Consider the following 27,471-nt stretch of genomic DNA (forward strand, 5'->3'; position numbering starts at 1 on the left):
TATCTGCAATGTAGTCTGCATATAGTCCAATATACTCTCATGATTTAAGTACGTTGGAAAACGAGGGCCATTGCTTTAAGAGGTTACTTACTCTGGCATCTGTAACTTTGAATTCCCTCAGGATGTACTGGGGCATGTTGTATTCAGCCATGGGGTCCACAACAAAATACTGGTACCTTGCAGAACGTTCCGCAGGCCAGTATTGGTGACACTTTTCCTGTGGGTAACAAACACAAACAAGAGGTCAAATGAGCATTCATAAATATGGGGCACTGTGGTAAAGAATAGGTCCAGATTTCAGCATAAAAGCTTTTTGTCAACATTGAAGCACACAGCTAGGGTTTTGTTTGGTTTCTGTATATTTTGAATAACAGTTTTCAAAGGCTTTATTTCATGCAGTTTCAATTCAGCATTCTATCTTTGTCTCTGATTCATCTCCACACTCCAAGTCCTTTCCCATTTGCAGCACCCAGTGTGCATTTTCCCCCCTCCCACAGCAAGTGGGAGGGGGAGAGACGGCCACTGTCTCCACAATCAGCAGGGACATGAGTCATTGATAAATGATCAAAGTCTGAATATTAATACTTACTTGTCAGTCTGCAAGATTATTATTGTATCTCATGATGCTTTTGCTAAATATTGTGCTGTAAGTCACTATTTTTGAAGGATTTATAAATAATCAAATACTGTACATCACAGACATCAGTAAAAATGCCTAGCACAGCTTCTGCTCTGGTTAACATTGTCTCCATGGGTTCTATGAAGTGATATGATGAATCCTAATGAACTCTCTCAGTAGCAACATGCTTGATTGGAGTTCTCAAAACAGAAACATTTGTATAGTTGTAAATCTTTCGTATCTGAGAAGTGGGATACAGTAAAGTCAACAAACAAGGAAACAGGCAGTGTAAAAATTCAATAGTTTCAGACAAACCTAATAATGACATGCAATTTGTTGAAAAACAAATTGGTACAGATATGGAACTCACTTGGGGGAGTGTAAATGATTATTGGCTTTCACACTTCACATTATAAAACTCATTTAATATTTACCCATTTTGCACTGGTTAATATAGCTGTCAGTTTTTAAAAGGGAAGACTGAGAGGCCACTGTCAGTTCTTATATCCTTTTACGGTGAAGTCACATGTAGAGTTAAATTAGAAATTGTTTTTCTTCCTGCTTAACAGCGGCCCACATGTTGTGACTCTGTGGTGTGAAGATCATTAAAGCTGACCAGAGCAGTACTGTTTGCCATTTTGATCAACTGGACATTCCGTAGAAGGTGTGATGTATTCAAGAAAATGATTATATTAATAATATTATATATGAATACATTTTCATTACAATGAATCATCCTTACATCACTGAAATAGAAATGGGATTTTAGATTTAGCCCCTCACTGTCATGCTTGCGCTGGCTACTGTTCTGCAGGATGCGCCAGCATTGCTCTGGCAGCTGCCCACAGGTCCGCCCACCTGTCACTCTGGACACCGGTCACCATGGACACCAACTGACAGGAGACCCAGATTACCTGGAGGCAGTTACCTGCTTCAGGTGATTCAGAGATCTTTAAGGAGGACTCTGACAGATTCGCTGCTCAGTAGAACTAGTTGCACTCGCACTAATTGAATGTGTGGTCGATCATCTACCCACATTAATCTCCTTACCACAGCACATGATTCACCTCGTGCAAACTGGTTCTATTGTCTTTTCCAAAGTTATCACATATCGTGATGCTTTCTTGCTCATAACATGTGTAGGAACCATTGTTCATCAATGCACAATATTTCAAAAAGCACAATGGGAGATTATAATGAAAATGTAGGAGACAAAATATGGAGTGTGTGCGATACCATAAGATAAATGAGACGGAATGCATTGCTGGTTCCCTGGGAAGAAAATGGCAGAAATTCACCAACGCAGTGACAGACACTGTGTTAGATCATGTTTAAAATGAAATTCTGGCATCAAATAATTCTGCATGTAAACTCAAAACTGCATAAGATGGTGGAGAACTGTGTGAATTACTTTTTTGAACTATGAGTTCTTGCATCCCTAAAAACTGGAGACTTAAAAAGGTGTTTTTGGATATTAAAAATTAAGCCATCTGAAGAATAGCCCATCAAAGTACAGCATAAAACATTTTTTTAGTTTGTTACAACTGTCCTGTCAGCCCGTTAGAACTCTACTGTGTAATTTTTGTCACATTGTGCACAGAAAGGCAAATGCCAGATTACCATTTAATTAATTGAGATAATGGTGCTACCTAATTCTTAGCTATGACACAGGAAGACGGAAAAATGTTTCGTGTTTTTGTGTGATAAAGTGGTAATTTAACCCCATGGTAATTAAAATTTGACTGTGTCTACAGAACATTAATGCCTTGTGAGCTGAGGGCAGTTTTGAAAGTCAGGCTACTGCACCACTGCCATTTGATAAAAAATGTTCAGAACCAACACTATTAAAGTCATCCAAAAAATCTAAAAAGGTGCTGTTGGCAAAATATTGAACAAAGTATTGAAACACGAAAGGGTGCTTGATAGTGTAGTTATTGAAGATTATATCATTTCTCTATTCTGCTCATTACTTCTGATTTCTGAATAACAGAAACGTCATTGTCTACAAAATGCTTTGTGGTAGCTGTCCAACTGTGACAAATTTCACAGTACGGTAACAAAAAAGCAGCAAAAACAATGGACTTGTCTCCCTCATAAATGCCAAATAAACATCTGCAAATGTCAGCAGAACAAAGAAATGCATTTTTCTAAAGTGAGTTTATATTTCACTGGAAACTGACTGACACAAATTTGAAACTGAAGCCTTCAGCTAATTCTCTAATGCTGCTTTTAAAAGCATAAAATGACAAAAGCAGTATTGCAGAAGCCAGATCTTGCAGGGTATTGCTATGTTTCTGGGTCTGGTGCTGTAGCATTCATAGTGTGTGATTCCCCGTAACAAGACCTTGGGTATTGAAAAGAAATGAACCCCCACTTTACAGTATCTCCTAGGCAAAGGAAATTGAACAAGAACCTTTGAGCAAGTGACCCATTAATTCCACTGATAAGAAAAGCACTCTGCAGCTTGGTGCAATACACATGGGCAACAAAATTACACCCTGTCCACTACAAAGGAGGAACTCAACAGATGAAGTTCCAACTGCCTTGCAGGTCTCTGGCTCCATTCTCTTAAAAGCAGAGATTAAGCACTCATTCTTCTTACAGCTGCCATGGCAACAACAGACGCGTGGAGAACGGCACCTCAGCTCCTTTCTCCATTTTTCTGCTTCGGCAGAATGTGATGGGAGAAATTATTTCAGCCTTTTATAAAAATTGCCCTCTGTTGCTTTCTAGAATGGAAATTACAGAGTTCTGACGACTCTGAAGTGTGTGAAAACCATAATCTAGAGCGCTTTTCATCTCAACTCCAGTTTCATAGGGAAACTTTGATCCAAGGAGATGGAATCCTGTCTAACATCTGTTTTGTGATAGAATGACCCTACTCGTCACCTTTCTTCCCATATTTCTTTTTGCCTCATTGTTTATATTAGCCATCCTCAGGACAAGACGACTAGAACCATTTCTATCTGGATTCGCTTTAGAAGATGTTGCCAAAAAATTCATCACTCATCTCTGAATTTGATAATTTCCCCACCTATCAGATTTTAAACTTGCATCCTCCCATTTAAAAAGCCGAGTGCTATTCCATTGAATTTACATATTATAGGACTTGTGGGCATAGGCATGTATATAATATAGACTATAAACACCCTGCTGGCCAGTAACAGTCTCTGTTACGTATCATCCTTGATTTGGAGAACCTAACCCTATGTTTGACCTAAAAATACAACCTCCTGTCCTCTCTTAGGATAACAAGGAGGCATACTGTGCTAGGCCCTTCACATGCGTGCTACAGCTAAGAAGAGCTGGACAACACCTCATCTCTAACTTTCCTTGTGATAAACTAGTTCCCTTTTATTTTGACAAGTATCCAACAACCAATGAGATATCAGTCACCAGGAGTGGGGGACTAAGCATTTCCACCTGTGCTGCCAACTGACCTACCAGGACCATGATGTTCTATTTCTGTCACCTCCCTGGGGGGATGTGGGGATAGCAAGGCCTCCACACCCTCTTTCATTTCATCACAATGGCCACTGTTCTTACATCATCATAATATCAATTATATTACATCAATGTTTGACATGATCCTTCAAAAACCCACCTGTATGTCCTACATTTGTGAAATGTAATAAAGTTGATTTCAAACTTTTATATATTTTTTCTTTTTCAATTAACACACAAAGATGTGCAAAAACATGAAGTGTAAAACAATGGAGCAGATTGCAGAACCTCACACTATGCCACACTGCTGGCAAGCTGTCCAGGCTGCCAGTGTAGATTACAGCACGGACTGCAGTGACCGGACTGCCTATTAGAGACAGGGTGGGATTTTAAAACTCTTAAATGAACAGAAATATAAAGTATTGTACTAATTTAGCGTTACACCCCTTCTGCATCTTTAGACTCTTCAGAAGTAAATAAACTGGTAATACTAATCCAAGTCTCCACTTTTCCTGAACATTGATTAGACCAACTGAATAATGTTAGATTTGTTCTGGAGAATAACAGCAAACTAGTTTATAAAATAATGTTTTAACAATATCTAATTCATTTTTTTCATTTAAGTAAATGTTAAAAAACTAATAAAAATGTGCATTTCCAAATGAAAGTAAATTTTGTAACCTTTTTTGCTAAAATTATTAATCATCTCTGCAAGGTAATTAAGTTACTGTACTCAACACAGAAAAACTGTAATGTTAAATTCAAAAGACAAACATCATATAAGCATAATGGTAAAATTTTGCCCCGTCTCAAAGATTTCCGGCTGGATGGAGAATCAAATAGCCGTTCAATAGCGAATTAAGATACTTAGGGTTGGGAAATCATCGACAATGGAAAGGAAATGTAAGAATGTTTTGTTCTGCTACATGCTCTAGTCAAGTGTGTCACGCTTTGTGGTTACAAAATCTGTTTCTTTTTTAATTCACTATGTAACAAAGTTCATCAGATGCATATTAGATTATGGTATCTAATATGTCACTGCTTAACGTTTTCTCAGCTTTTGTAATACTCCATCATCTGTCGAATGTAAAATGCCTAGTAGAAATGATGCCCAAATGATGCCCTACCACACTAAGCTTTTCCCAAAGAAAATGGCATCACTGAGAAAATAAAGTTATGTATTCTATTTATATGGTATTTATGTACACAAAGGGCATTTACTGTACTTTTAATAAGACAGCTTGGATTGTAGTGCAGCATTAAGAGTGTAACAGCTTCACAGTCTTCAATGCTCCTTTATTTTTCAAGTACTGCCAAGTACTCTTTTCCTTGGACTGTTTTCCAGCTGGCCTTATGGAAGATAACAATAATGCAAATCTAAGACCATACTATACATCCCAATGTTCCCCAGTTACTATGAGGCTAGGAAGTCATGAATAAAAGTTAAGGGTAGAACTGATACAAGGCACGACCAAGCATGGAAAATCTTTCAGCTCCTGCTCTAAAGCACCCAGCCAATGCTGTACTCAACTACGCTAGATAATTAGGTATCTGATAGCCCTTGTTCCTCTCTTTCAAACTCTTCAAAGGTTCACATAAAATTCTCATGCGGTTTTGAGGCACAAGTATCTCTTAATAATACATCACTACTGCACAAGAAAGCTCATCCTGGACTTCAAATATTCAATCCAACAATCTGAAGGAACATTCATGAAACAAGCATCTAACAAAAAGATTACCCTGCTGTCTTGTGAACTCAAGGAGATGAACGTCAAAGGCTGTGCTTAGTTCAGAAGACAGACACTGTAATGCCAAAAGCCTGCCAGCTTTATTTTATTTACCATAAGGAAGAAGGAGTTTAGATTAGCAAGGAACAGTGACGTACCCTTCCCATTTCTCTCAGTTTGGTAAGCATGACCACGATGGTCGAGTTGTTCTCCCATAGCATCCTCCAGAAATCTTCTGTGGTTTCTGCCAGGGGTCCCTGTGTGGCAATGTAAGCCTTCTGTTGTCTGTAGACAGAATGCATACAATGTAAAATGCTGGATTAATTTGCATTTGTCTTCCAAAGCATGCCAGCTTGCCTGCAAAATTTGATCAAATAATACATAATAAAGCAGAATCTTGAACAACAAAGAAATGTTCATTGTGAAAGGGAATACTAAAGGTACTGCTGTCATTTACACTTTACATGTCTTAACATAACTGATCATTACAATTGATTGTATGAAAATATGTATTCTTTTAGGCATGGATAAAGCAAAGCCAGAGAATTGGATGTATATCTTTACTGTGGCTATAGGACTCATGTACACATAAATCCAGTTTCATTCAGGACATACTTTTCTTTGTAAGCACAGTTCTCTAGCAAATCTACACTGCCTGCCTATTTCTGAACCATTCCTTCAAAAATCCACTCCTCCAGTATCAGAAAAACACTTTTTCCTTGTTAGGGTTATTCCAGAAACACAGGGCACAGGGTCTACGCCCCAGATTTGGTGCCAGCCCATTGTAAGGCACACACACGGTCACTTTTAGACACCATGCATGTGTTTGAGCTATCTGAGGTAAATAGTGAAGTCCTCAGAGGACACAGGGTGAACATGCAAAATCCATCCTGAAGGTTCCTCGGTCCAGAATCCAAATCAGAACCCAAGAGCTATGTGTCAGCAATACCGCTGTGCTGCCCTATAATAAACCCTCCCTAGAAATGAAGATGTACAGGCCATGGCTAAATTCAATACAGCATACATTATAGAGATCTATAATAATAGCCAAACATGAAACATTTTCTCATTATTAAACAGCTACCTGAGATTTTATTTTGGCTAGAAAAGTTTTGAATAGTGGCGATAGACCCTACTAAAATACAGCCACATTACAGAACACATTGTGCCAGGATAAGGGCTAAGCTAAGCAAATTAATAACCCAAGCCTGGCTGCCTGTGTGTGCTCATTCACACCCAAGCCTGATATGAAATTCTAAAAACAATCTTGACTGACTCTTATGAAACAGACATTATTTCTTAAAAAATCAGATCAGTGGATTTTTTTAATCACTGCAATGGACAGTGGTGCATAAATACAGAGGGACTGAATTAAGGAATACTGACCTGTAATAACCTACATCCCTTGTGTTAGTTTAGCCCAAACAAAAAATGGGGCAGACAGGCATACTGTAATTTGATTTAATACACAATCAACAGGAATTCACAAAGGACATACTGTAAGAACATCCAATATAAGCAGCTTGGCTAATTTAAACTTGTTTTTACATTTATATGTGTAATTAGGTGACTAGATCTGTCACTTGCAGAATTACATTAACAAACACGAACCTCACCCTCCTGGATACTGTCTGAGGTACTGTAGAGCACAGACAGTACATGAATTACTGGAGACGTAAAGCTTTCACACAACTTTCACACACTCTCCAGCCAGTTGGGAACCACAGCTGGTGTGATGGTGTCCTAGCTACAGCTATAATTCCTATGCATTGAAGACAGGACAGGTCATTTCTATATCCAAGCCACGCTCGCCCACCAGACCAGATCTTATCCTGGTTCTCGGTTTCCGTGGCATGACATCCAGCCAAGATGGTCAGTCCATCACAGGGATTAATCCCAGCAATGCTGGTCCCCACTCACACAGCTGGGTGAACTGGAGCAACTGGGGTACACCACCTGTGGGGACACAACTTCAGTGGGGACTACAACTCACCAGTTATAAGACCAGAGACCAGATACCTCAGTGCTATGCTTCCCTCCTGCCCATGTTAAAGGACATTCTGAAAACCATCATTCATTCATTCATCCATCCATTTTCTAATGCGCTTATCCAATTAACCTACCACCATGTCTTTAGACTGATGGAGGAAACTGGACACTTGGAGACAACCCATGTAAACACAGGGAGAACAGGCAATCTCCAGGCACAGAGCAACCCAGGAACTGAACCCAGGGCCTCAGTGCTGCGTGGCAACAATAATAACCACAGCGCTACTGTGTAATATTGTGGGATGTCTCATTTCCTAGCCTGCTTAAAAAAATCAACTTGCATTCAAAAAAGCAAGGCTTCGTCTACCAACTTAACATTTCTTTTTTCTCAGACACAGATTCTAGTCCAGTCTGTACCTTCTTAGAACACAACATGGAAGTTTGGTTTTATACTAAACTTCTGTAGAGACAGAGTGATTACCTGTATCCATCGATGAAGCTTGCGTTAATGTAGTCGGAGCCCTCCAACCCTCTGATTGGCTGCAGGCACACGCGAGTGGTCTCGTAGGGCATGATGTTGACTAGGCGGTTCTTGAATTTGTTACAGGGAAGGTTGGCACTTATGAATCTGGATGTGTGGGCTTTCGAGTTGGCCAGGCGCTGCAAAGACGACACACAAAACAACCTGAACTTGGTGTAACGTGTTTCCTTTGTTTCATTCCCACACAATGGAAACGGCAGGGCGGGTTTTCAGTTCTGTCAGTGTGAAATGCAAGTGCAGCAAACTGGGACCGAAACGGGAGTCTCACTGCAAAGCACCTGGCTCCAGTGCAGGCTGAGCATGCTGTAGGCTCTTGCCAAAATTATACATATGAAGGAGAAAACTATATATAACTCTGCGTGTCTGTCTATGCAAGTTGTCTTCAAATAAAGTAACAATGAAATATTCAGCACCTGGTGCTGGCTTTTGTATAAGAGCTGACAGCTCATGATTCCTGAAATAGCTCCAGCTACTTACAATAAGAGTCTTACTTATATCCCTGGAGCCGACCAGAAATCCACATTCAGTACTGTACTAAAGTTCATTTTTGTATTTTTGCAGAACCTCATTAAGTTATCTGTGTTACAAATGGGGACATCAGATGTGTTCAGAATGCCGCAGTGCTCCCGTACCTCTCATTGGTTTACATTCTACAACCAATTACCTGAAAAATGACATATGCGAATTTGGCTCGTGAGAGAAAGCACTTCCCCGGACAAAACTGAGAGTTTGAGACTGTTATTAGATGACTGGGACTAGGATTCGCCTAGCACTGAATTATACTTAAATGAACATGAACAAGGAACTCATTCTGGAGTGGCTGCGGTTAACTAGGTTATCTCTGGCTAGATTTGTAACAGTGACTTATTAGGAACTTGGGCACTTGTACTTTTGTCAATCAATCTCTCTCTCACATCACTGCCAAATGCCCTATGGACAGCATGTGAAGTTTGAAAAGCAGTGGATGCCTCTGAAAATTTGTAGGAAAGCACAATCCTCATCCTCATTTCCCCAACCCTAGTTTCATTAATAGTTTATTTATGAATGATTCCAAATAATGACTTTTAATAGCAGGTTAAAAATAGAATATATATATATAGGAGTTCCCATTTTTTAAAACAGCAACGTTCAGCAAACAAAACCTAAAGACATCCAGATTTTAAAATGAAAACAGGATACTTATTTTGTGGCTGAAATCTAAAAAAATATCAACATGGAACAATCAAGGTCCATTCAGACAACTCTTGGCTATCAAGACTTTAAAACTGTTTTTAGGTCAGCAGTCTGAACAAATGGTCTCCTTTCATTGTCTGTTCTACGCTATTGAGCAAGACCTGTATTAACTACCCCTTTTTGTGTGTTTCATTTCCATATTAGGCCTCAGTGGAGTGTAGTGTTCTTTCCAAGTATAAGCAGAGCATGTAGCTGGATTGATTCCACCTCACTGGATCTCTTCTGATTTAGTTTCACAGGAATACCTGGAACTACATTAAACAAATTCTGTAAACTCTGGCACAAGCCTCTCTTTACCTGCCACATCATCGACCTGGATTGTACTCCTCTGTGGCCAGAAACTAGGTCATACTGATGCCTTCCAACCTTAACACATTTTCTTTTTAAAACTCCTATATTGGAATTTTGCATCCATCTCACTTAGGAATCAAACAGAAATCAATGACAGGCTATTATGAAAATTTCTCCTGCATATTGCATACTACTGCATATTTCTTTACTGTTTTGAAGAGAGAAACCAGCCCCCACTTCAAACCAAAATATTCTAAAAAAACTGTTGTTGAACTTGACTTTCATTGGCACAAAGAAAAGCAATACCATTATTTTTTCACCCAGTAATTCCACTGTATTTATACATATGTCAAAATTTAGTGACTGAAACGTTTTCTCGTTGACATGACTAGAAAGCAGAAAATTCTTGTGAATATTTCTCTTGAGCTAAAGCCAAGGGTCTCTTTGACCTCTCTTCATAGATGACAAACACCCTACAATAAGTAATCAATCTCTTAAATTTATAAACAAGCATAAATGCCTCAAATAGATTTCTGAAAGAAATAAAAACTCTGAATCACCAGTTTACAAACTGGTTTAAGCTCAATGTTAACACATCTTTGTGATCCAAAAATATTAATGAATCCCAAGAAAGCAGATCTACAGTAAATGCTTTTGGCATAATTCAGTGACATTTTAATACTGTTTTGGAAAACGGACTGTAAACGTATGGACTTCTCCTTATTAATGAGAATATATGCTTTTACACTGTGTATACAATTTCAGTTAAATTATATTTTGCATTAAAATGCAGTCACAAAATAAAGAGAAATACTCTTAAGTAAATGTAAAAAGTTTAGTTTAAAAGTGTTTTTATTCATAGAAATATTTTGAGTTTGTGGATATTCTTCATATTTTCCTCCCTACTGGGTTGTATGAGTCACTTTTACAAAGTGTCTAATTCTTCAGACCCTAGAACACCTGTGTCCAGTGAAACAGCTGGACAGTGCAGGAGTCCTATACTGATATGCAATGGACACTGGACTGGAAAACGTGTATCTCTCTTGACCATATTACCTTGAATTCCAGCTCCATGCCAGTAACATGCTCTCCTGTTTCGATTTGTGAAAGTTTCTGAATGTACGTGTAGAGACTGCGAGCCGCGACTTCCGTGTTCCCACAAGCCACGGCTTCCAGGAGGGCGTCATGAATGAAGCTGTACTGGTCCTCTGTCTGCACCATGTAGTTCCTCTGTGATCTCATCAGGGTCACGTGGCCGTAAATGTCCACCGTCTTCTCATGCTTGATCCGCTCTAGCATGGCGTCGATGACGATGAAGCAGCCTGTGCGGCCGACACCAGCACTGTGCCAACACACAAGGGCAGCCCCAGTGAGTCAGGACACCGCATGTCCGGAGAACAGCACCTTCCCCGAGTCCCAGCTCGGTCTGCCATGTGCCTGAACCACATGAGGGCCGGGCAGATAAAAAACTACCAAGCCCGAAGAGAATAACAAACACCAGCACAAGTAGAATACTTCTATTTGTTCAATGTATTTTAGTGTAAAACAAGAAGAAAATGTAAGTCAGAACATGATTTTTTTTCTCTCTACAGAAAAATAAATTACTCCCCTCTTCTAAAAGTTATTGTCTGAAGATGCCAACCTATAAAAAGAAGATGTAGGCAGGGAAAGCAGGGAGTAATATATTTGTTCTGAACTTAATAATAAAGGAAAATTAGCTTCCTAATTTGGGGCTAGTACGTTGCAGAAGATCTAGCAGCTGAAGTCATCCTGAATGTCTCGACAGGAACTGAATTTCCCGCGGTGTCCCGCCTGTGGGTCGCTGCCCCAGGTCCCCCCACTCACCTGCAGTGGACGATGATGGGCCCTGCGTCTGGGGGGTTGCAGGTTTTCACCCGGCGCAGGAAGGCCAGGAAAGGGGTGGGGTACTCTGGTACCCCGTGATCTGGCCACGCTGTGAACTGGAATTGTCGAACCTCCCGCTTTTCGCTGGAGCCATTCTGTAAAACACGCCAGGAGCTCACCAACAAATCAGGAAGTGACGGGCTTGACCCCAGGCTACACTCTCTCTCACACAAATAAAATAAAACACACAAACGTCCGCAACTCAATAATTTTCACTTTTTTGTGAACTGAACAGTTCTATAAACATATCACAAACCAGTGTGGCTGTGTTACTAATTTAAAAAAATTAGCAAATGCTAGCAAATGCTGAGGCAGGAAATAAACAGAATTCAAAATGAGGAAAATTAATGCACAAGGAAAAGGTCAGATTGCAATGTCGTAGCACCCAGAGAGGCAGGATAAATGTCAAAAGAAAAACTAAAAGATACATTGAAGGAGAACATCTGCCAGTCCATCTCCATGGGGCTTGCTTTCCAAATATACATAGATTTGCAAACTGATATATTCTTTCCTTTCTATACTTTCCAAATGTGTAACTGAGGTCACCATTTAGAACAACAATCTTCCTATGCATATATTCTGCCTGGATGACAGATTTCACTTCAAAAGGGACAGACTTATCACAAAGATTTCTCTGGAAATAGATTTAATTACTGGGATACTCAGTAAATTGCAATGCATGGTAGTTTAGAAATAACAGGGGATTTGAGATCTCCTGAGATTGAGGAGGACTGCTGGATATGGCCCTTGACTGGTAGCCAGTCTAACAGAATTATGAATATTAGGTATCTGATGCTTTGTAGGACAATGGATTATCGCTGCTGGCATTCTGCAACCCCCCTTGTGAAAAATATCCAATATACTATTCAGCTATGAATCAATTTGGCAAAACCACAGACATTTCCACTGGACTTTAATAAGCAAAAGTAAGGCACTGAAGGTTTGAATGAAGCACTGCGAATGTTTTGAATTGTTTTGTACAGAATACAGCATCTATAGCCCAAATCATATTGTCCTGCCCTCTGGTTTCGCCTAATTCCTTGAAGCTCTTTAAAGGGAGATTTTGCATTTCAATGTACATTATTTCATTCCTGATAAAAGAGAGCTTTGGAATAAATGAATAAATAAACCTTGTAATTAAAAGTAAACTGACCTAGTTTCAAGTTTATGGGCACTTGTGTTCTTTTATAGCAGTTTCACTTCTCATTTTAACTAGTCTGCCGTTTGATGTGCATCTTAATGACACAACAGTGTTTTTGTCACCAGTTTGTCAGACACCGGATTTTAGGGAATTGTCATACAATTTATTTTTTCCTGCCTGAAGGTCAAATGGGTAAGGTGTCATGGCATTTGATTAACACTTACAGTGAGCCACGGACTCTACTGACTTTAAGTTCAAACTTTTAAATGTTTTTTTAGGTTAATTGCTTCTGAGATTTTGCTCTGTAAAGAATTCTGTGCATTTCCAGATGAAATCTAACAAGGAGAAATGGCGACTGAAGATGTTACAGAAAATTCAAAGGACTGTGTGGATAGAACTTAGTAGCTTTGTACCTCTTCTTATGAAGCAAAAGCACGCTACTTCCATCAGAGAGCTCCTCTGAAATGTCCCAGGGGCTTCAATTATTTGGGTATTCACTGATATTTGTGTTTCTTTCCTATTTTGTCAAAAGTACAAGCTTGTTTTAGACTTAATCAGTACTGTTCCACGAGTTGTGGGGCCTCCTGCCCAAAACAAGGTGGTGAAAAAAAAGACATCTGTAAATACCTTTCCTGTTTAAAACTTTAAACCTCTGAAATTGACCAGACTACTGAGATAAAAACACATTGTCTCAAACTGCTTACATAGGCTTATGCATCACAGAATTTAGTTGGCCGTCTGAGGTGACGTATTTTTTGCCTTTCAGGACTTTAATTGCCTTATTCACCTTCTTTGTTCCAGACAAAAGGCATTCAAAAGAGGACTGTAAAGGTGATTACTTTAGGAACGTTTCCTAAGCACTGCTATAACCTTTTTTTTAAAAATACTGACACAGTAGAACTTCAAATCATTTTAGCATTACCTCTCCTGATCTGACACAAAAAGCAACACACTTTTATTTTGTCTTTGTGGCAAGACACTGATGTGTGTTCTAGATTTATGCAGCGATTTCTGAAAGCTCCACTTTACAATAACTGGGCGTTTCACCAGAAATAATAAGGGATCTAGCTTTAAGTAACCATAAAAAAGTCAATGGAGATAAACAGAAACAGACAGACTGTGCTAATTTCAGTGTAAAATAACAGAAGGGTGTAAATTTAAGGATCAAAGAAGTGTCAAAGCTTAACAAGCGCTACAAACACCCAGACAACCACTCCATTTTTATGGACGTAACCGTTAGTGGTGGTTATGCTGCCTCAGTCCACTACTTAACTAAATCAGTAGTTATGATTTGGAAGAGCTGTAATTTGACTTAATGCATTCAGAATTGTTGCAAGGCATCTTTTCAGATGGCATGTTTTTGCTTGACCGCTGGTGAGAGACATACTGGACCACTTTTATGTGCAGCAGTTTCTTCCGCTAGCTTAGCTAAGTGCCTTTCTCTGGTAGTTAGACATTAAAAGATGATGGACTGAGTATACAGAATAAAAATAATAATAATTTGATGTTGGAGAATCTCCTGAGAAAACACAATCCACCCTCTCTGCACAATAACCTCCCTGTCTTCTTTCTGGGCATGTGCTGTACATGTTACAGCGCCCTGCAAGACTGCAGTGTTCTCAAGGTCACTGGACTCCTCTATATTAACCTTCTTCGACACTTCTGTCTGCTAATAAGCAATACAATTTTGAGAAACAACAAAAACATAAGATAAAATATTAATATGCTTCAGAAACAAACATCTTACAATATGAAAAATCTTGCAGGTACATTTATGCTTTATTCTTAATGATGAATTAATGAGCTCTAATGTGCCTGCTGATACTTTTGCAAAGCCCGCAAACAACAAACCACATCTTCCAACAAACACAGCGCATCCTCCTTGCGCTGTGTTTGTCTGTGAAAAAGCATGACCTCGGAAGGCCCAAGATCTCAACACAAACGTGGCACCACGAAGCTAAGGGGAACGCTTGTGAGTATGATCCCGGACAGTTGCTCACACTGCTCAGGAACCACCGAAAGAAACCCGGGTCTAGTCTTCGGCCCTACCTTGTGCAGGGAGAAGGTGCGCACGCAGAACGTGGCCAGCTCAATCGTGTCCAGCAGCGTCACCTGGATCATGCCATACGTTTCTGTCCCTCGGCTGGGCCAGTACTGGTCGCACTTTATCTGGAAACAAAATCGGTTACTGTCAAACACCGTCCTGGACCTCCATTCCTTAAAAGCACTAAGAACAACATGATGTGAAATTAAAGGCATGTGATTAGGACTGGAGAAATGCAGTTCTGATGATTCTATGAGAAGTCAGAAACTTATTTTGGATCTTCTTTTCTCCAAGCAGATTTATATTCACATATCTGTGAATATTGTATACATCACCCATTACCTATAGAATTAATGTTATTCAAAAACAATTTATTTTTCTGATACAAAAATACAAAAACGTATTTCTGCACAAGGAATTCCTAAACATGGTAGTCAGGCCACCGTCTCTAGCCTTTTCCAATACTGCGAGTTTCATCAACGACACTTTTGTTGGTTTTGTACAGTAGATCATGAGAAAAGAAATTTTAGAAAACCTAAAAAAGAAGAATTCGCAATCTTGACATAACCACCAAAAATACTAATATGAATGTCAATTGAAATCCCTGACTGATAGAGCTATTCATCACACTGGCAAAATATTTTCCTTCAAGCAGTGAGAGGTCCCCTTCGAACATGCCTGAGTGGCGAAAACCCAGAGAGCCACAAAGTTAAGATCCTTTCAATATGTATGGGCTGGTGTCACTTGTCTTTGCAGTGATTGAAGATGACAGGTATTACTGGGCTGCGCAGGCTTACTGTTTGCCATTCGTTCTCGTTCGGTCTAGCCCATCACCCTGATTATTTGTGACAACCTCTTAATGCACTCCACCGAAAAAGTCTCCATATTCCTCCGAAGCACTGCAATGTCTATAGGCGAAAAACTCAGTAAAACAGTACTCCAGCTGTCCATTAAACTCTACTCCTTGGAGGACAAAAAAATCCACTCAAGTGAACACCTGGAGAAAACGCTGCATTGATAGTAAAGCCGTCTTAAAACAGCACCACCCACCCCCAGCCCTTCAGTCTTTTATTTTCCATAAAATTCTCTTCTGAGCCACATCACAGTTTGGGTTCCAGGCACTGGTGAGAAAATGTTTGTTTCTTACATGCAAAATCTCAAATGGGCTTTATTAACAACCATTTGATGGAAATTCAGAAGTCTGGCTTGATGGGTAGTAATGGGTATTAACACTTGCAGCACCTGGGAAGTAAATGGACAAACGTACCCGTGAAGCCAAGACACAAATCTGTTTTTGTATGTAGTTTTATTTTAATCTCATGCATTCTAGGTAGAACTTAGTCGAAAGCATCATCCAGGTGGGGCTGCACACTGGTGGTGGAGGGGAGTCCCCATTACATGTAAAGCGATTTGAGCGGTGTCCAGAAAAGCACTCTATAAGTGTAAGCATTTATTATTATTAATTAAGTCTGAATGTTCTGTGTAACCTCTTTACATAGTGTTGATCGACCAGTAGGTGGCACTCTTGTCTCTGAAGCAGAATTTCCGAAAAGCAGTGAAACCCCAGTATGGTGACCAGATGACACTGTGCTGTAGCAGGTCCCATCCTTTGGTTGAGACTGTAAATCCATGCTATGTAGTTCTTAAATGTCCCAAAAGACACTTTTCGTAATAGTAGGGGTATTAACGTCAGTGTGCTAGCTAAAGTCCACTGTTACCCAGGCAGTTCTACTTCAGTGGTGGATACAGTGAGGCCCCCTCCTATATGCAAAGCAAGCTGGGATCCATCAGGAGCATAGGGGCCACAGAAATGTAATTAACTAATTAGAATGATAACCTCTTGATCCCTTATTAGCCACTACAGCCAGGTTCTCTGTTCACAGTCTTACCCTTGACTTCTCCTCTAGCCTGGTCATCATAACTATGGTGGCAGACCTCTGCTCCCAAACCATCCTCCAGAAGTCTCCGAAGGTCTCTGGCAGGGTGCCCTGGGTAGCGATGTAAGCATTCTGCTTGCGGTAGCCATCTATGTAGTTGGCATTGATGTAGTCGCTCCCGGCGATGCCTGGCAGACAAAACGTAGAATGACATCTATTTTGAAAAGTAGACCAAGAAACTGGTCTAGATAACCAAGCTAAATACAGATAAATATATTGTGCATGTTCTGTATATGTATTTCAGTGAATATTTTCAGCCAATTACAAACTACAGCTTCTAATGCAGAATTTTTTAGATTTAAATGAAATGTTTGTTTTGAACTTACAAAGGTTTCATTAACTGACCACTGGTTTGTTCGTGAAACACTTGCAGCGCCTGGTACGTGTAGCAGCTCATTGTTTGTTTTTCAACGCGTGAGCTTGTCCACATGAGGAATTGTACCGAGCCAGCTCATCCAAAGAAAGTGCTCATTTATAGGTAAAGGCTGAGGGATGCTGAACTATGGAAAATTTGCCACAGTAATACAGTAATTACCATGAAGTTTTTCTGTTTCCATCCTTTTAAGCCATTATCAGTAACCGAGTTTTCTTTTACAACCTTTAAGAGCAGAGCTATTTTACTCCGAGCGTTTTTCCTTCAAAAATGTAAACGTGAAATGGTGGATTGGTGATTTATATGCACTTCACACACATATTAAGTATTTTAAGTCAAAAAAGATTTATTAGGATATTACGTGTTAAACTAGTGGGTACAAATAATGTTAGAAATGTGGCCAATTATCCAAACAGTTATCCAAACACAATTAATTTAATTACCTCCAAGTTTGAATTAAACATACGGTGAAACAGAATCAGAAGCTTAAGTAAGATACAGGGGTTAAGTCAAATGACCCTGTTTAGTAATTAACAGCTTTTTGGAATTACATTAAAAGAACAGAATTAGGTCAAAACAAGTTTAATGAGAAATCACTTGATCACAACTAAAACCTGAAAAGTTCAAGCCCTGGATAAAACTTACTATATGAATTTATCAAAGAACAAAAATACACCTGGAACATTACTTAATTAAAACCCATAGAGAAGTACTGATCAAAATACTTTAAAAGCGGGTAGTTGTTCAATATGAACCAAAGGCAAGCATTATGCTGACTGTCACTTTTATTTGAGCTCAACTATTACGACACATAAAATAACTTGTATTAAAAAATTCAACGGAACTTTACTTCATATATTTGTTTTAAGTTCTAAAATTGTCCTTAAAACATATCTTAGCTTTTTAAAAAGTTCTAAAACACACCTGACATTGAAAAACAAAAAAACCTTGTAAAATTACACACTTAAAAATGTGTGTGACTTGTAAAAGCTCTTGTATTATCACTACAGCTCAAAGGCATTATCTATCTACACCTTCTTAGTTCCATTAAACTTGATCGTCTCAATGAGTGTCAAAATGAGCTGTACTCCTTAACAAACAAGGGGTTTAACAAACAAGCTGTGGCATCACTCAGCTCCCCAACATTCGGTCTTCAGCTGTGGCACCATCTGCAGTGCAGAATGGTTTCTGCTCGTTCCTGTTTTGCAGGCTTGTGGGTGGCTGGCTGATGAGAGCCGCACAGGCAGCTTCAGCTGATTTCTCTCTTGTCCAGTAAAATCACACCGAGGCCTGTGGCCTACATCCATCACAGGAATGATCCCCTGAAAGCCAACAGCCATCCTGAGCCCTGGCTGTGGCAGGAGAAGGCTGTGATTTAGAGATTTCTTGGAATGGGCTACAAGATGGAATTACTCAGGCCTTGGAGTAAATCAGCTGAAGAGCCTGCAAGCCGCTTTCGCCAGACTATATCTTTCTTTCTGATGGTGTAGATCAGACAACCAGTCCAATAAATCACGGGAAAAGTAGCCTCTGCACAAGACTAGAGGATGGAAAAGGGGGAGATTGGGGACAGCAATCACTTGTTTTATTGTTCCCTCAAGATCTAATTACACAGTATCAAACCCTTTGACGGAGCCACTGTATGGCTACACTATTTTACTAAACACTTTCTGCTACGGAGCAGCACAAATGTAAACAAAATTACAAGGTAAGGGATGTTTCTATTATGAAAACTCTGTTTTGGAAAGATCCTATTTAGCCAAATTAACTTGTACACAAAAGATTGAGTCACAAATAAGCTGCCCAACCATTTGATGGACAATGTCTTTGGGTCAATTGGCTATTACAAATAGTATACATATTGACTGTATGTCCCCTTCAAATCTGCCAATTTGTGGGTAGTTGTCATCTATTTATAAATTACATTATCATCTCCCTTTGCATTTCCCTAGGTTTTGGGGAAAATGTGTCCACAAACCCTTTCCAAGAGAATAGTGTATTTTCTTTTCCCAGCATTGATGGGATGTTGTAAACAAAACAATACGCTGTCTAATACATAGAACACATCATAAAGAAATTTAAAAACTGTCACTATGAGAGACTACTTCTGAGACAGACCTATTTCCCATTTTCCATCTGTTATGCAAAGGCAAGGAATCTTCTTGATCAGGAGTCACAGAATTTATGGAAGTTCCTTAATTTTAAACCTTGTTCTTAATATAAACCATACAAACCAATGGTTGTACATCATTAAAAGTTGAGTGCACATGTAAACCTAACATTCAATTCATTCCTACTGAACCAAACTTTCTGTAACTGTCATTGCTCTGCCTCCAAACTGGTGAAATTAAATTGTGAGACTCATTAACCAACGGAATAGTAATTAGACAGCTAAATGCTTTCAAAGAATGTCTGCAAAACAGCAATCAAGAGGAAGAAAATTACATTAAATCAGATCTCATATTTTACAGTCCTTTCTATTTATTCACACCTAGTCGAACAGTCACCGTTGCAGTTTCTAATTGTGAAATCATTCCTGTGTAAAATGAGCAGACTAATGTATGAATGATATGCCTTCTGTGAATTTTCTTTCTTTTTCTGCTATTATGAGCTGGAAAACTTTAGTCATAGTATAAAAAAATCATTTTTAAAATACAGCTCATGATAAAGGACCCTGTGTTAAACTGCTTTCTGTTTAAAACTCTGCTCTTAGCAAAGGGAATATAAATAAAACATAAACATTAAAATGAAAATAAGATTATTCAGTTTCTTGGGCTCTTTTCCAACACTGAGTAATGCACCACCAAGGTCTGTAACTACCTCCCTATCTTATTGCCTTCTGTTCACTCACCTTCGATGGGAGCCAGGATGACGCGCGAGTGGTCGTAAGCGATCACGTTGGCGTAGCGGTTCTTGGGCTTGTTGACTTCAAGGTTGGAGTGTTCCCATGTGAACTGCTGCCCAGGATCGATAGACTGGAAGCACAGACAGGCAAATGAGGCTTTTGAAAAAGATACTACTCTTCAAACCTACAAGTGTTTAAAATTTATATAAAGAATAAAAAGCACTGAGCAGTTGGTCAGTCTCTCTATTCCATCGCTTCTTTGCATAAGAACAAATCAGGCTGCTTTCGGATTTTTTACCAGCCCTTTCAAAAAGAAACCACTCTGTTGCAGAATATCCCTATCAAGTGGGGTGGAGTTTGTACAATCTTCCATTTGTTTGTTCATGGTACCTAGTTGTCTGGAATTGCTGGGGTAGAGTTTGGTCAAATGGCAACAACAAAAATACAAGAAAGTTGTCAATTTTAAGAGCTCTGCCTCTGTCACCACGACAGAAGCCCATGGATGTGGCACCTTTCTGGACCCCAAGATCTATTTAGCAATATTCTGACCCCTCATGAATACTTTGACTTCTGCTGAAAAGTTTGAATATATTTATATTGTTTTTTATTAGTTCAGGAATGGAAAGTGTCTTGAATTTAGAATCACTGATTTTATTTTTGAAATTGTTAATTGTGTTATTAATGTGTAGACACTCAATGTGTAGACTGGCTCCTACAGGTGGTTTTCTGCCAAACGAAAGCTGCAGGACAGAGTTGCTGTTTTGCTGGAAGTCATGAGGGCCTTGTCAAATGATCTCCACCCTATACTGGTGGTGCTGGAACAGTAGTACACCACCAGAATCCCATTCACTGTCAGCAAAGTGATGTGACTCAGATTCCAACTGACAATGCCAGGATCTTGTCCCTGAAATTTGCCCCTTTACTGGTTTGGACTTAACTAATTACTGCTGCTTAACTAATACGTCTACTACTAATACTGCATAACAATTAAAATGAATCCACCTCTAAATTGGAGCACAAATACACTATCAAAAGTTATACCATAGGAACGTTTATAAATGAAAGGAAGCCCAATGTTTTATGGTTACTGATCTGAGGACTTTATCTACCCATTTCTTCAAGGATCCTTGAAAATAGACTCAAAGACATTGCAGAGTATTTTGTTACACTTTCTGTGTAAACCACTACGTCACATTTCTTCTCCAAAATCGACATTCATGGGATTTTCATTTGTGTCTGTTGTGAGCCTGGTTCATTGCAGAGTACATTTTTAAAACTATATATTTCATATTAGGTCATTTAGGACAGAAAGAAGAACAGCCTCGTTGGTAGAGATCAAGGGACAAAGCATCTCAATATGGTGACATTTCCAAATGCGTTCTGTTGAGATCACAAGATAAATGAACCTCAGGAGGTCTGACAGAGCGCCACAGGTACCAAACCAGACGGAGCTGCGCATCAGCTACAGTGAGAGCAGAATTAATAAAGCTTCATGGCCCCAGAACACCGTAAAGCTGTCATCTGGTCTTAAATCGAAATGTAGACAATGTAATCAGTTTATTGCAATGCACCTCATGTTGTATATTCTTTTGAGTTTATCTTTCTCAGTTTTCAATCATATTAAAGACGGTAAAGTGTCATGAGGTTTATGAAAGGTGCAAGTGTATTTACAGCTTTGAAGAAGCACTATCCTTCCTGTTTCTCAAAACTGTCATTTCTTACTGAAATTCTCCACCTAACAATGGCTGCAACTAAAAACATCCTAAAGAGACAGACAACACAGAGACGACTCAATTCTGCTCATCCCTTATTTTAAACTCATTTTTACTTAAATGTTAATGGCAAGATAAAAATCCAATCTATTCTTAGAGTAACCATAGACAGATTATGATCTAACTCCTCACCCTGATTGCTATGATTACAGTCTGGTCCAGGTCTGCTATGAATTGAATAAACCCATTACTTTAATTATATTTGAAATCTATCCTAAAGAAATCAAAAACTTTACTGAATATTAGTTGGTATCTGACAACTTGCTCATATTTTAAACTAGCCAGTTTTTCCACAATAAGAGCAAAAATTAGTATTGTCCACCTGAACTAGCTTAACATATATAAATAGTATTTTTGCTAATATTATTAAACAAAACCTGATCTCATATTTTTAAACGCTTATTTCAGGAAAAAAAGGATGGTAAAGGTGACTGTTCTGATACTCTGTAAGTTCTTCAGGTCAGCTGTTGCTGAATTATGAAACTGGAACAGACCATCTACAGTCGTGAGATTTGATTTATCTTTGTTCTCAGCTGGTAGCATTTTCAACACTGACCACGGATGTTCAATGTTTAATCTTTCACTGAAAAATGTTCTTTACATTTCTGTAAAATGTCTTCAGTTAATCGTAATTAAATGGCCATACAGCTCTTTAGTACATTTGTTAACTATATAAGAAACATACGATTTTTTAATGTGAAAAGGCTATTAATCAATCTGTGTGTGATAATTAATCATCCAATAATTCATTCAATAAAACCACCAAGCTGGAGTTAGAGAGAAGTGACAAACAAATTTACAGTTAATTGAATTTATAGTTCCCCTGAGCAGAATCTAGGCTTAACAACTTTCTGTTTCATGAAATTAATTTGAAATACATTTATTTGTGTAAAAAGATGTAAAAGTTCAGTCACATCACTCCTTTGCTGTTGTTTACCAAAACAAAATCTGTCACTATGTAATTTAAGATTTTTCTATCTGTGCACTTTCTTCAACCGTATATAAAACATGGTGCCAACAGGTTTCAACATTGTTATCACAGTGGTCAGCACTATAATAACCTTAACAGTTTTGTTTGAAACATTTATTTTGGCTGTGGTTAACTATTACCTTCAAGAGAGAATAGAGTAGCACAGAGATATTCAGTGCTTTCAGTAGTTCGATAAAATAAGTTCAGATATGTTTTCCCTTTATGTGTAACTTACTGTACATTTAAGGATGCTATACGAAGGAGCTGAGTACATTGAGGTCTATAGGCAAATGGAGGGGGAAAGTAACTATATTTAATTTATGGTATTGAATATTCAAAGCACTTTATAAACCTATAAGCAGGCCCTAAATATCCAGAGCTTTCTTTGGTTAGATGTAAACTAAGACTTAAATGAACTGATCATTGATTTAATTAATCCAGCTCCACACAGGTTTCTAGCCACATCACATCTCTTCAAAATGAAAAAGAAACAGCACCAATACAGTACATGAAATACACTGTCAGACTCACAGAATTAGAACTGCTCAGTACACACTTGAATGGAAAATGAAGTGCATCAGCTTTTCAGGATTATTATTTTGGACAGTGAATAACAGCAATCATAATATTGATGAAGGTGGTAGCTCCCCCATCCCAAGAACAGTGCATAAAAAGTGCCAGGCTCTCACTGGCATGACAAATGCTGTTGCATTCTGAATATGAGAATTGCAAATACATATTCTATTCCCATGTCAGTGTAATTTAGTATTCCATTATGATTCTGTGCTGACTTTCAGGCACAGGAGCTCCTCTTACTTGCCTGAAGGATGCCTTTACATTTTGCCTATGCAAAAAGTACAGACACAGGGAGGTGAAATAGTGTCTCATATATTAAGTTTCCCCAGTGTCACCTTCTAAAATAATGTGAAATAATAGTGTGATGTCCTCCATGCCTGTTTTTCCCTGTTCAGTCAGTTTAGAAGCCTCTTGCAGACTGCTTATCACTCTTTCACATGCCATTTCCACATTTCAGACCCTGTTTCTGGGATACAACATAAGAACTTCAAGTTATGAATCATAGGAGGCCATCCAGTCTGCCTGATAAACTGCACACCCAGGGTCATGGGTCATTAACAATTGTCAGCCTTGGCCTGTTACTATTACCGCCCTGTTACGTAGGATTTTTCCAACTGAATCTCTTAGATTTCTTTTTTTAATTTTTATTTGAGCTTCTTACTTAATTGGATCACTTTAACCTAGAGTTACGATATTTTATTTTTTCTTTGGTCTTTCGTTTGAAAAATGAACACAGAAAACTTAGATTTAATCTGAAATGGAAAGTTTCCTTCAATGTTGAACATCTTCAGTCACAAATAAGTGTAATGACCTTTACCAAGCTTATTGGTACCCTTTTAAGACAGGACTCGCACAGATGGCTGTCCAACGTGGAGCTGCAGTTTCCAACCAGTTTTCTGGGGACTGACCTGGGTTTCTAAAACAGAGGGCTGCCTTCATATCTTCAGAGGCTCTTTTCCTGACCAATTTCTCTCTTTCCTCACTGCCTGGTACTGTACTTCAGGACCAGTGCTGAGAAACGCTGTCCTAGAACAGCCTCTCTTACATTTAAAAAGCTACTGATTACTACGTTTCCTCGTTAGTACCAAGATCCTGTGCCGTGTGCTTGCTGTAGCTTGTGTCTAATGGCCCAGAGAAACAGCATTCGATTCGCTCTTGGCAGGTCTCCTTGAGAGATGTCATTTCCAAGAAACTTCACTCTGCATTTTAACCCCCTGAACCCTGTACAAAAACAGCTCTCTCACCATCTATTTCTCTCACATTCTGCAGTATATAAGAAGTGTAAAATCTACTACTTGACTTAAAAATAATAATAACATATATACTCAAAAGGCATAATTGAGTGCCACTGCCTGGGAAATTCCAGTTACTGGCAGCTAGTGGGCACAGACAGGTGGGAAATGAAGCTCACCTGGTGCTCAGAGGAACCCCTTTACTGCCACCCAGGGGCAACAGTTTGTTTTATAAAAACAGTCATGAGGTCATTAATGTCCATATCCAGTGCTGATGATAAAAATAAATATTCCATCTTCACTGGGATGAATGACTTAATAATAAAAAAAATAAAGATCAAGACAAGGCTTTAAAGATTGATCATTACTCCTTTGAGAAATGAGTCTGCGACATAGTATATACTGTACATATGGTAATAAATATCAAAAGCCTCTTCAAATCTCTTGGCAATATAACATGCAACCTGGCTTGCTACATTACACTAAGCAATTTGCCCACCAGTAAATCAAAAGAAAAACCCCTCTATAGCTACACAGAGAGCTTTATACAGGGTGTGCTTGATATGCAGTACATATGAACATCATGAATGAGCTTGATGAGGTGAAGCAAAGGTTAAATAAAAGCTTAAGAAGAATGTGTAAATCAATAAAATAACCTTGCTTGCAGTTGTTAAATTACAGAATCTGCTTAGAGGTTCACACTATGCTGAATTCATAGGATTACAGCTTCCAAGCCAGTTTTCAAGTTCTGCACCTTTCCCCTTCTAATCCACATTGCAGCCCACATAACTCTACCAAGCTCTACAGCAGTCAAAGACTCTTATTCCACACTACAGCCACTCAGTCACACAGGACTCCACAGCCACTGCTTGCCTGTGGAAAGTTCTTGAAAGAGGCAATTAATCAAAAGCTAATCTTTTAATTTGACCGTTTACTTCTCAGGACACGTTAAAGAATTGCAAGCCAAGTGATTATAATTCTGGCGCAGTGCTGGGGTGTCTCCTGTAGATGCTCAATGCTAACTATATTTCAGAAGCCTGCAGTGCCCAGGTGTTTTTTTAAGCTACTGCCCAAGGAGATAAAAAGCAGCACTTTCTTCAAGAAAAACTCTGGGTCTTGCTGTGCATTGCATGTCTGCATTAGAGAACTCTGTTGTCAGGATCTGTTTTCAACTATATGCACATTAAATCGCTGTTGTAGTGCTTGTGTCCACATTCAATTCCCACTAATCTCCTCCCTGCATCCATTTCATCTGGGATTTTTTTATTCAATTATTTGATTTAGGGCTGGAGAAATCAGATATTGCATTATGCAAATGATGGCTGATTCAGCAACTCTGGTTTATAATCAGCAGCTGGCTCATTTATAACCCTGGGTCTCATAATTAAGACAGCATGCCTGACATTAAATGCGACAGATGTTGCCTAACATCTTTGGACTGCCGTTACCAACCTAACTTTTAGCAGAGACCCCCCCTTGACTGAATCTATGGGGAGAATCTTACATCCAATTAATAAATTAAACTTCAGTAAATGCAGCTTAATTTATCTAGATCAGTGTTCTTTCCAGTCCTGGGTAGCATCAATGTGGCATATTTTAAAGAATACTTCCTAATGGTTGGGGTTGCAGAGAAGCCTACAGTCAGTATCTAGGTGCTATCTGTTCTTTACATTTAACACTGAAATAAATAACCAGATTTCTGGGAAAATAAAGCATTATAAGAATCAAATTCATTGGATACCTTTAAAAAAATCAACTATTCTAATTTAATTTTCGAAAAGGGATACTCATTAGAGAACTTCCCACACATTCCTTCAAAAAGCTCCAACAGAACTTATTTCCCACTGTTTCTATCAGTTGTTTTTATTGTGACAATTTTAATTTAATTATCCAGAAAAGGTGTTATTCCACATGACATCATAATTTACATAACAGATTTTTAGAGTTGGTTGAGGGGACAGCAGCCACTTACTCCTTACAGCATTTTGTGACATTATTATAAAAATCCTTCCTCAAAACTATCTCATTTTTTTAAAAGGTTCCCTATTACCCACCCAGCTCTAACAAGCATTTCCCGATTTCTAGGTGTCTGAAAATGCTAAAGCAGGTGTTCCATATCTTAAAACGTTCACACAGCCAGAAAATAAAGTAAGAAGTGCTTTCTTCCTGGAGAAGGATAACTCTTACCTCATATTCCTGAGCCAGATTGAGGTTGTCATTGGCTTTGAGCAGCTCAGTGTGTTCGGCCAGCTCGGTGATGGGAATAGGTGGGTGGTTGAGCATACCTGCCAGGGGACAGACAGAATGTAGAAATACACCGGAGAGAGAGAGAGACAGGCTGTTAGCAGGAAGCTCAGGGCGGTTGTCACCAAGCAAAAAACAATTTAAAAAATCAGAGAGAGACAGAGAGAGGGAGAGAGGAGCCTGGAGTGGAGACTGGAATATACACAACCCGATGGTTAATGAGTGGTTATGACACAGGGATCAGGCCAGGGCTCGAAATCCTCATTCTGCACTTCTAGGTGTTGTCCTTTCCTACCCGTGCTACCTTAGCTCGTTCCCCCTCCCAAAAAAGGAAAACCCCTGGTGATTGCTAAGGTGTCGAAACAACACTCAAAGCTATTTCCTTTCTCCGCTTCAGAGAGACATAGCTCTTTATAAGACTTCTAACCTGACACGACTTCAGCACTGCTTTGTATTTAGAATATTCTTTTCTAGCACTTCATGGCGTTAAAAGTAGTTATTTTTCTTCCCTATAAACTCGACAGAACGTAGACAAGATGACGGAAATAATAGTTTCTTTGCAAGTGAAAAGATACCTTTGAGAAATAA

General features: G+C 38.9%; 1 protein-coding gene across 8 annotated transcripts in view; it reads right to left on the reverse strand.

Moving 5' to 3' along the window:
• Positions 1-27,471, reverse strand: part of ptprsa (protein tyrosine phosphatase receptor type Sa) — a 314,111-nt gene that overhangs the window by 15,937 nt on the left and 270,703 nt on the right. For all 8 annotated transcript variants that reach the window (XM_088622185.1, XM_088622187.1, XM_088622191.1 and 5 more), the window contains 9 exons: positions 26,827-26,924; positions 20,096-20,219; positions 16,824-16,999; positions 14,940-15,059; positions 11,690-11,844; positions 10,901-11,186; positions 8,261-8,439; positions 5,949-6,075; positions 92-217 (listed from right to left, as the gene is read on the reverse strand). In XM_088622185.1, coding sequence (XP_088478311.1) covers positions 92-217; positions 5,949-6,075; positions 8,261-8,439; positions 10,901-11,186; positions 11,690-11,844; positions 14,940-15,059; positions 16,824-16,999; positions 20,096-20,219; positions 26,827-26,924 — 1,391 coding nt within the window. The remainder of the gene's footprint in view (positions 1-91; positions 218-5,948; positions 6,076-8,260; positions 8,440-10,900; positions 11,187-11,689; positions 11,845-14,939; positions 15,060-16,823; positions 17,000-20,095; positions 20,220-26,826; positions 26,925-27,471) is intronic.

Source organism: Lepisosteus platostomus, chromosome 27 (genome assembly GCF_059453375.1).
Source record: "Lepisosteus platostomus isolate fLepPlt1 chromosome 27, fLepPlt1.hap1, whole genome shotgun sequence".
NCBI classification, from domain to species: Eukaryota; Metazoa; Chordata; class Actinopteri; order Semionotiformes; family Lepisosteidae; genus Lepisosteus; species Lepisosteus platostomus.